The sequence below is a fragment of the Trachinotus anak genome, unplaced genomic scaffold (assembly GCF_046630095.1).
Source record: "Trachinotus anak isolate AG129_WGS33_773 ecotype Australia unplaced genomic scaffold, CSIRO_AGI_Tana_v1 ptg000019l, whole genome shotgun sequence".
Taxonomy (NCBI): domain Eukaryota; kingdom Metazoa; phylum Chordata; class Actinopteri; order Carangiformes; family Carangidae; genus Trachinotus; species Trachinotus anak.
Window position 1 is genome coordinate 24,301,892 of NW_027273870.1, and position 9,358 is coordinate 24,311,249.

A 9,358-nucleotide genomic window follows, 5' to 3' on the forward strand; every position below is an offset into this window, starting at 1 on the left:
CCATAGCAAAAGATTATTTACATTATAACAATTATTTTCTTCTCATTTAATAGCAGGTCATTATGCTTGTCCCTCATTTAAGTTTGTCCTTAACAAATCCTTATGCACCCACCATCTCTCAAATGCACAAGCAGTTTTGTCGTGAGGTTCAATGTGTTCTTACAAAGAGGAACTCAAAAAGGGAGGGAGGAAGGAAAACTTACAAAAAAAAGACTTTTTTCTTTATTGATGGAAGAAGAGCCCCAATAACACAACAGTGTAACAGTTCATCTGAAACTTGATGCTTTTAAAAGCTGCAGAGCTGATTGTTAAAACCTGGAAGTTTTCAGCGGTGCCATCTTTGCATATCTACAGAGGGAAAACGTGCACTTGTCAAAATGGATAATGAAAATAAATTTTCTGATTCTGTTTGTGACATCTGCAACAAAAAAAAAATTAAATCAGTGCTAAATGTGGAGAACTCAAGAGAAACCGTTCTTTCTCCAATTGCAGGAGTCTGCAATGGTCAGAAAGTATCTTGAACATTTTATAAATCCACTTTGTAAAACAGAAATACAGATAGAGGAATTGCTTTGGCACACATACCGTAGAAATGGAAAACATACAGTAAATGGTCCTTTTCGAAGACATGCACATACAAAAACACAAGCTTTTACAGATGCATTCTCAAACGCACTCATCATGTGAAACTGTTTCCACGGGGCAGTCACTTCAACAGAGTCACAGGCACTCATAATTTTATATAATGGCATTGCCATGGTTAATAAAAGCTTGAGGTCTCACAGGAATAATCTGCAATACTCCTTGATGTTCAGTGTAATGAAATTATCCATACATGTTTAATTGTGCTTGGAACAAAATGATCCCACTTAAAATGATGCGATTCAGCCCATAAGCTTTGTTTATTGGGTGGTGGGTGTCATTAAAATAAATCACAGGACTGGTTGAGTTGGACTGTGTGTGTGTGTGTGTGTGTGTTTGAGGAGGATAGTACAGTATGTGGCTTCTTCTTTTCAGCCAGTACGTAGGATGATGTGGACCCCAGAGTCAGTAAAAACAGGACCGCTCATGTCTCCCACTTTAAGAGCGAAGGAGGCATCTTCAAAAGGCTTCTGCATTTGACCTGGAACATAAACACAGATACTGTGTGTTAAAGCAATAACACGCTGCTTCAAATTAAAAGTAAGAAGGCATAGAATATGTTGTATGTTATTGTCATCATCATCATGTGTGTACGTAATTCCTACATTTGTATCTACTACAGTACTTGTAATTCATTTATTTGTTTATCTAAATTGCCCAGGTTTCAGTTTTAGCTGTGGAGTTGAAATCTTGCCACCACAGTGCTGGGAAGTGAGACCAACAGTGCCAGAATGATTACGCAATCAAAGACAACATACTGAAATTGGCAAGACATGGAAACTCTTTGACTCTGACCCTAATTAAGTACACACACTACAAGAAGGCCATTGACAGTGATCTATATTTTTATTATTATTAACAAATCCCATGAAAAGTGTGTGTTAGTCTGTTAATACTTTCTAAATTCTAAATCTGTGTTACTTAACTCCAAGCCCTTTTGTTCCTCCTTAAGATGTAAATCTTTAAAAACAGGTCCCAAACAATAATCAAACATAAGTCATTTATCTACTTTTCATTTGAGAATTGAGTATTTGCTTTCAGCTGCGGATTAAGACACATTTAGTGCTCTGGTGGGTATTTAGGGCAAAAGGATGGTGTATATGGGATTGACTCAAAATAAACTAGTGTTCCCTATAAGAAGATGTCACCAAGTGAAGACAGTGTTTAGGCAAGTCTTGTTAAAGGGATATATTTGTTGTTAGGTCGGGTCTTTTCATGGGATTTGTTGACGATAAGTAAATCAGACTCCTGTATTTTGTATTAAGTCTTAATTTTGTCAGAATTCAAAGGCATAAAAAGGGACAGGTATGGCAAATTAGCTTCAGCTGTTACCTTTTACAGCTGTTATTCATTTGCTCATTTAACAATGTTTATTCTGGGAAAAAAAAAAAAAAGAATGACTTAAATGTAACTAGTACAGTTCTGTGTACTCGTTACTTTCTTTGTGTATGGATTAATAAGGGCATACCTGGGAGGATGTATGTATAGTGGTGTACTATGTATACAGTATGTGTGTGTGTATACCTCTGCCAAACAGTCCCAGATCTCCACCGTTCTTAGCTGAGCTGCAGTCGCTGAACTGAGAAGCAAGATAATCAAACTTCTCTCCAGACTTGATCTGGTCTATGTACTCTGCACAGAGAAGAGAATTAAAAAAACAAATGAAACGTGTTGATCGACCTGATAGAATCCCACTCACCCCTCTGCCTCACTTACTCTGGATGAGTTCCAGGGCCTCGTCTTTAGTTCGTGTGATATTTTGTTCCCGCCAGGAAGATGGACGACGTGACTGATTATGCTTCACCAGGAGGTGAGAGCAGCGTACCTGGGTGAGTGAAAGAGGAAAAAAAAATAACACAACACAAACTGATCAGTGTCAAACGCCCCAGGATCAATAATAGAACAACAGAGATTAGGGAGTGGTCTGTTGAGTCAGTCTTTGTTAGATGAGTCAGCAACACTTTCGAACAAGACACAAAGTTTTATACGTAGTAACTCATGGCTTTGTCATTGTTAATAGAACATTAATTACTACTTTACAGTAATAATCAATTTATAAGACCATCCTTTGGGTTTCTGTGCTGAGGTTATCAATTAGCTCTTTTATTCAAGCCAACAGCTTGTTAGAAAGTGACACACCCAGGGCTCTTTATTTTAGATTTACTAACATAACATTTATTAACGCTGCAGACTTTTACAGACTTGCATGACAGTAACTGATCAGGTTAGGAGTTGTAAATGTTAGCTTAGCCTCACTGCCATGCTGGTGGCCCAGTCATAACAAACTGATGTTGTGTAGCCAAACTTTGCTTAAACCCACAGAGCCAAAGTTTTAGAGAAACTGGAAATTTGGACAAAATATCAAAAAACCTCCCTGGTCACTTTTCCCTGCTATTTGGATGACAGATTTATTAATCATTTCATTCTTTTATAATTATATTTTACCATTTCATCCTAAGATATTGTACAAAAATATGTACATGTACAGCATCACTTCTAGACAAGAATATCACAGATTAAAATAAACAAAATAAACCTTTTAATACAAACATGTGATTTAATCCACAATATGAAATCAGTGAGGTATTGTACCACAGTGTTTCGGACCCTATCTGAAAGGGCTGCTATCATTTATACAAACCACCAGGTGTCCCTGTTCTTACTGAGTTCAATGCTCTGAAGCTTCAAGTCCCAAATCCAAAACCCATCACTAGTTTTTAAGCATCACATCTCTAAACTAGTTCAGTCTGTTTTTATTTAGTGAAGCACTACACTTTTTGTTTTTTATACTTTTTCATTTTAAATGCTGTATTAAAAAAGTTTAGTGTGATTATTATATTATATATAATAAATATATCAAAAAATTGCACATAATAACCTTATCTGGTTCTCCACGGCCATCTCCCACTGGACGTTCCCACTGACTGGCATTGGTGATGTGGTTGAAGTAGTATACCTTGCCTAGACAGGCAAAGAGAGAAAGGAATTAAAGCTGCAAGTATTGATTTTTTTTTAAACACGTGGAGGTAGTGGAACAAGCTAAAAACACCACACGGACATATTATTCGCCTAATAAAGTCATTATGGCAATCCTGTCTGGAGATGCATTGATTCAATACCCCACACTGGAATTAGCTATGACTGATGTAAACTGGATGCAGTTCCTTTGTCAGTCTCATCATATGAAATTCAGCATTCTACAATCAGCTGCATTCATTCGGTCATGGCGAGCCGCCGAGTGAGATTTTACTGTCCACAGCAGTCGCTAGCCTAATAAAACCTCACATACACATTATTATGATGAGTTCTACATAGTGAGATGCACAGGTTTTAATTGTGGGTAAAAAGACAGAGCTAGTATTGCTCTGAGCCTGAACTGAGGTATTGGAATCAGGAGTCAAAAATTTGCCTTGGTGCCCCCCTTAATGTGTTAGCAAACCATTTCTTATTTTACACATCTTGCAGACATTCAGCAGCATTTGAAATCGTGTTTCTGGTCACCTGCTGCAAGTAAGTCCAAACTAGAACAGAATATAATTTTTTTTATTTTATTGTTCACCAGTGTGGAAATTTGTCTTCAGTTCACCAAAGAATAACAAGAGAAACAGAAGAGCAGTTAGTACAACAGACACAGACAAGGTCACATTACACATTAAAAACAGATCATGTCAATGTCTCAGTCACTTTGTAGACTGCAGAATTTGATGGCACTCAGGATGAACTACTTCTTAAATACAATTATAGTTGCCTGAGGAACTCTAAAGCAAAAATTGTGGGAAAAATGTCAAACATTCTCTAATTCCAGCACCTAAAGGATTTTCTGCTTTTCATATCTCAAGATTAACAATTTGAACTTGTGTGAATTCACCTCTGATATATTCAAACTGACTTTGTATGCAGTCGACCTGCTTCTTAAATTACCTCTGCGTCCTTTCCTAACACATCTTGACTTTTAAGACTGTAAACATGTCTTCATGATGCACTACACTGTGCTAAAATTTTCATTTTCATTACATAAAATTAGCTATTTCTGTGAGTCAGTTGTTACAATCACTGTCAAAGCTCCTAAAAGAAAAAAGAAGATAATGAAATGAGAAACTTTTTTCACTATTGTAAAAATGAATCGGCAGATTGTGAGCTGCAGCCCTGGGTGGAAGAAAAGGCCTCTTTTAAATGTCTGTTTACCGCAGGGGGTGTATCTACTTCTTGTCACTTTGGAAAACAAAATCTGCAGATTTCCCGAGGATGGCCCACACAAGTGTGCATGCAGTTGAAATTGCGCTCTTTTCAGTCTGCAGGTGAGGCGCTGATGCAGTATGACGTCATGCAGGGCCTTGCAGGTTGAATGGGCCGGTACCACATCTAATAACACCCAAACACCCACATTTAAGCAAACATACCCGCAACACTGATCTACCCACCATTAGTTTCAGCCTCTCCTCATTAAACCTAAACTTCTTTTCTGCCTGATTTCAGCAGTAAACCTCGATGTTGGGGCTGCTAGCCACTAAGCTAACTTTACTATATATGCCATTTAGCAAGCAGGCTAGCTCATCTAGCCCCTTCTGGCTTTCGTTTCATTACCTGAACTGCGGCTCATTCTTTTCTCCCATCCAGACGGTAGATTCTCCTCGTCTGCCATTATTATTATTATTACACTCCCTGCAGCAGCGTTTATTTAAAATGTGGCTACCGTGTGACAGGCCGGGCTGCAGTTAGGCAAGTTACAACACTCAGCAACGTGTTTACGGTACGAGTTGTTTTCGGAAGCAGGCCCGCCTTTGACGGGGGACTCTGTTCTGTCATAGGTCGATGTGGGCTGTCAATCATGGGCGTGTCCGTCGGATTGGTCAAGAGCCTAACACGCTAACTACATCGGCTTTACGGCAAACGGGGGCAGCAAGCGTTCCAGAAAATACCAGCGACAGGAGATTATTTGTTATTTTGTTCGCTTTAAGGTAGGAATGTTACATTTAACAGAGTGTAATTATAAACATAAACAAGTTCTCGGTATTCCCAGGACAAAGAGTTGCTTTACTTGTGTGCTTTGTAACATTACGCACATTTATATGTATAATATGCGACGGTGTTAGCTAATGTTAGCTAAACAAAACAACCTGATTGCACAGTCTCTTTTTCTTCCATGTGGCTAAGTGTGAATGAACCAAATTAACTATAACTCCTAACTATATGTAGCAGTATACAGTCAGTTGGCTGTTTATTAGGTACATTGAGTCAATACTAATGCAGTTTAATACAACAATGAAAACCTATCCGCATGACTATTTTGGAGGATGCAGTCTGTGGTGCTGTCTCACTGCACTGCGTTATGTTAACAGGTGTTTCTGTTATTTTGCCCCCCACATTCAAATCATTGAGGGTAGACTAGTCAACAGATACACCTCTTTTTAGAACACAATGCAGTTCAGCAGCACCACAAATTGCAGCTTCTAAAATGATCATACAGTTGAATCAACACCTTTGTAAAACACAAACTGGACATTGATGCCTTCATGAGGTTACAAATTATTGCAGGGTCGTTGTTATAGGCTGCAACAGTTATAGCTGGGTGTTCCAAATAAACTGCCAACTGAGTGATCTAAAGCCCACATGTTATTATAACTAAAACATTTCCTTTGGTTGACAGGAACCAACAATGATTGAGGTGGTCTGCAACGATCGTCTGGGCAAGAAAGTCCGGGTCAAGTGCAAGTATCCTTCTCTGAGACTGTCCCACATAATGCTGAATAATGTGTCCTGGCACATGTTTCAAACCTTGGTCCATGCACACATATTGGTTCCCTAGAGATCCACAGGCAATCCACAGGGGACTTTACAACAGTTATAACAAATTTAACTTCTTGTGTCATGCTATCAATATCATCTGCCAGTTGGCATTTCCACATGCACATGTGTCCCTGTTATGTATCATCACTTTTATAATTATGTTGACAATATGAGATGAAACATAATCTTATTGTCCTTATTAATATGGGACTTTCACTTATGCCTATTCTGACCATGTTTTATGCTCCAAATTTTAATATCAACCTTAACAGTGTGCTGCTGGTTTAGTTTTCACTTTGTGAGTCTGTGTGTCACCACGGCAAAATGTGGGCTTAGTGACACATACTGTAACGGGAACGACTACAGAGGTGGTTCTGAGTACTTTGGCAGGTGTTGTATGTCTGTGGCCAGATTTTTGTCAGTGCAATAGCATCACAACCATGCAAGATGCAGTTAAGAAGCTTGATGTGTGTAGTTAAGATCAAAACAAAGATTACTGACTTGCATAATAGTGTAGTAATGACTACTCATAGGTTGGAATGTCCACATGATGACAGGTGTCACAGCTGGCGTGATCCCATCGCATTTGTAGTTAAAATTCTATTGATACCAACATTAAACTACTTACAGCACACAATTTATCCTCAATGAATACATATTGAGAAGCTGAGCCCAGAGTTTGGCATTTTGGCTTAAAAATTACCTGAATAAATCTAAATAGTAGCAGATTAATTTTCCCAGATGTGAGAATGTAAATCAACGAAATCTGTGTGATTGTCATTATTTAATATTTAAAATAAAAATTGAAGCATACATAGTACAACAGGTTAATCTGAATTAACATTTGAAACCATTGTCAAAGGAAATGTTTTGTTTAGTTTGTTTTTTTTTTAAATCACTTTCTTAAAAAACTTTCTTTCAAAGCTTTCTCCTTTTACCAGCCTGTTTCCGTCACAATAATACTAATAACTTCTAAAACAAGAACACACTGTTACTTTTATAAATTCATCCAAGATAACAATTCAACTCTTCAGTTGCATTCGAAGAATCATACTAAGCTAGACGAGAAGTAACAGCATGATTTTTAGCAAACATCCTATAATCCTGGGCTAGTTAAACCACTTATAAAGAACAGGGCTTTTATTTTTTATTTCTTTTCTCGAGCCCATCATTGTGCTGCTTCTTTAACCACCATATTTCAGCTCTGAGGATACCATTGGAGATCTGAAGAAGCTCATCGCTGCCCAGACAGGAACACGACATGACAAGATTGTATTAAAGAAATGGTAAGCTCTCATCTGATCTGCCCACAACAAGTGTTTCTATGCCTGTTTTCCATGAGCAGCTAAATGTTCCTCTTCTGCTCCCACAGGTATACCATATTCAAGGATCACGTGTCTCTGGGTGATTGTATCCTTTCAACAATTACTTCAAAAGTAACAATTAGATAACCTTAAGTACCAGACCAGAAGTCAATAAATTATATAAACTGAGGATGCAGGTGGGTGGAGTGGTGTCATACTCATTAGCTATAACAGCAACTTGTAAATTATCTGTCCGATACCAATATTTTACAACTGCAGAAAAAGATAAAGGTTGACTTTTTAGATTGACCAATTTCTTATTCTTTTAATACGATTTTTGTAAATGTAGAAATTGTAAAGAGGACAATTTTTACTAACATGTTCACCCTTTTAAATGGTAACAGGTATCAGTGCAAGTACTACAAATGTATCTGTCTGTCTGAAACATTATTACACCTGCTCTGTTCATTCCTAATCACAGAAGAAAACTGTAAGAAAAGCCTCTACATTATTGGCTGAAGTTACATTTCAGGAACAATAACAGTTATTTAATTTCATTTTATATCCTTTTTTTTTTTTTTTTTTTTTTTTTAAATTTAGCCCACAATTTGATCCTGCCTACAATCAGCATCCTGTTTTCCTAAATATTTTATTTACTATTTCTGATTTTCACAATAACTATTTGTTTTTATTTAATTGTTATACACTTAGGATTATGACTAAAACTGTTATTTTTTTCCCAAACTAAAACAGCAGGAGCATTTTTTATGTCTTTAACATATTAATAATAGTAAACTTTTACAAAGAAAATAAACAACTATCCTCTCATGATCTGTTGCACTTAACCACGACCTCTGCAGATGAAATCCATGATGGGATGAACCTGGAGCTATACTACCAGTAGACCTGAGAAGGACCACGAGACAATGCTACACACACACACACACACACACACACACACACACACACACACACACACACAGTTGATAGAATCTGTTGTAGGAAAACACCATGATCAGATAACACAGCTGAAAGAGAGAAGGAGCTGAACCTACAAAGCAGAAGACACATGCACATTCTATTACAGTTTCAACTTTTAATTTTTGTCCACACATTATTATGTGAAAGACATGTTATTCTACAATTATTTTTGTTTTGATATTTTGGAAATAAAACTGATATTTACCTACCTACAAGACTGAGTGCTGGTTATTGTTCGCCATTGGTTGTGATTTCTCATGTGGAAAAAGACTGAAATACTTCCTCATATGTGTTTGTCCAATGAATGTTAAATATACTGATGTATCGTTTGAAAGCTATAACTTAAATATTCACTTTACTGTATGCAAAGATCATTACATTACTGGCACTGGAACAGTGTATGTTAAATTATGTGTGTCTTTGTTTTGCATCTGTGGAGAAGATTGCCATTGTGCAAAAATAATAAAAATAAGAGTCTTACACCACAGAAATAACATCATTTACTGAATTACTGTACTCACTGTACATTGCTTAGGTATTAGTGTTTGATGTGTAACAGCTGAAGTTATTTTTTTTCATGTGAAAGACAAAATATAATTCATTGCTATAAACTACAGTATATAAAGCTGCAAAAAAGATTCCAC

General features: G+C 37.0%; 2 protein-coding genes across 2 annotated transcripts; one reads left to right on the forward strand and one right to left on the reverse strand.

Moving 5' to 3' along the window:
* Nucleotides 1–199: 199 nt before the first annotated feature.
* Nucleotides 200–5,387, reverse strand: pin1 (peptidylprolyl cis/trans isomerase, NIMA-interacting 1). Its single transcript, XM_071504475.1, has 5 exons — nt 5,227–5,387; nt 3,521–3,603; nt 2,359–2,467; nt 2,167–2,274; nt 200–1,123 (listed from the first exon to the last, which is right to left on the reverse strand). Exons 1-5 carry the CDS (start codon nt 5,282–5,284, stop codon nt 1,014–1,016), a joined length of 468 nt encoding a protein of 155 aa, XP_071360576.1. The 5' UTR covers nt 5,285–5,387; the 3' UTR covers nt 200–1,013.
* A 95-nt stretch (nt 5,388–5,482) lies between these two features.
* On the forward strand, nt 5,483–8,923 carry ubl5 (ubiquitin like 5). The gene is made up of 5 exons (XM_071504476.1): nt 5,483–5,600; nt 6,290–6,354; nt 7,632–7,715; nt 7,802–7,839; nt 8,594–8,923. Exons 2-5 carry the CDS (start codon nt 6,299–6,301, stop codon nt 8,635–8,637), a joined length of 222 nt encoding a protein of 73 aa, XP_071360577.1. The 5' UTR covers nt 5,483–5,600; nt 6,290–6,298; the 3' UTR covers nt 8,638–8,923.
* Nucleotides 8,924–9,358: the final 435 nt, after the last annotated feature.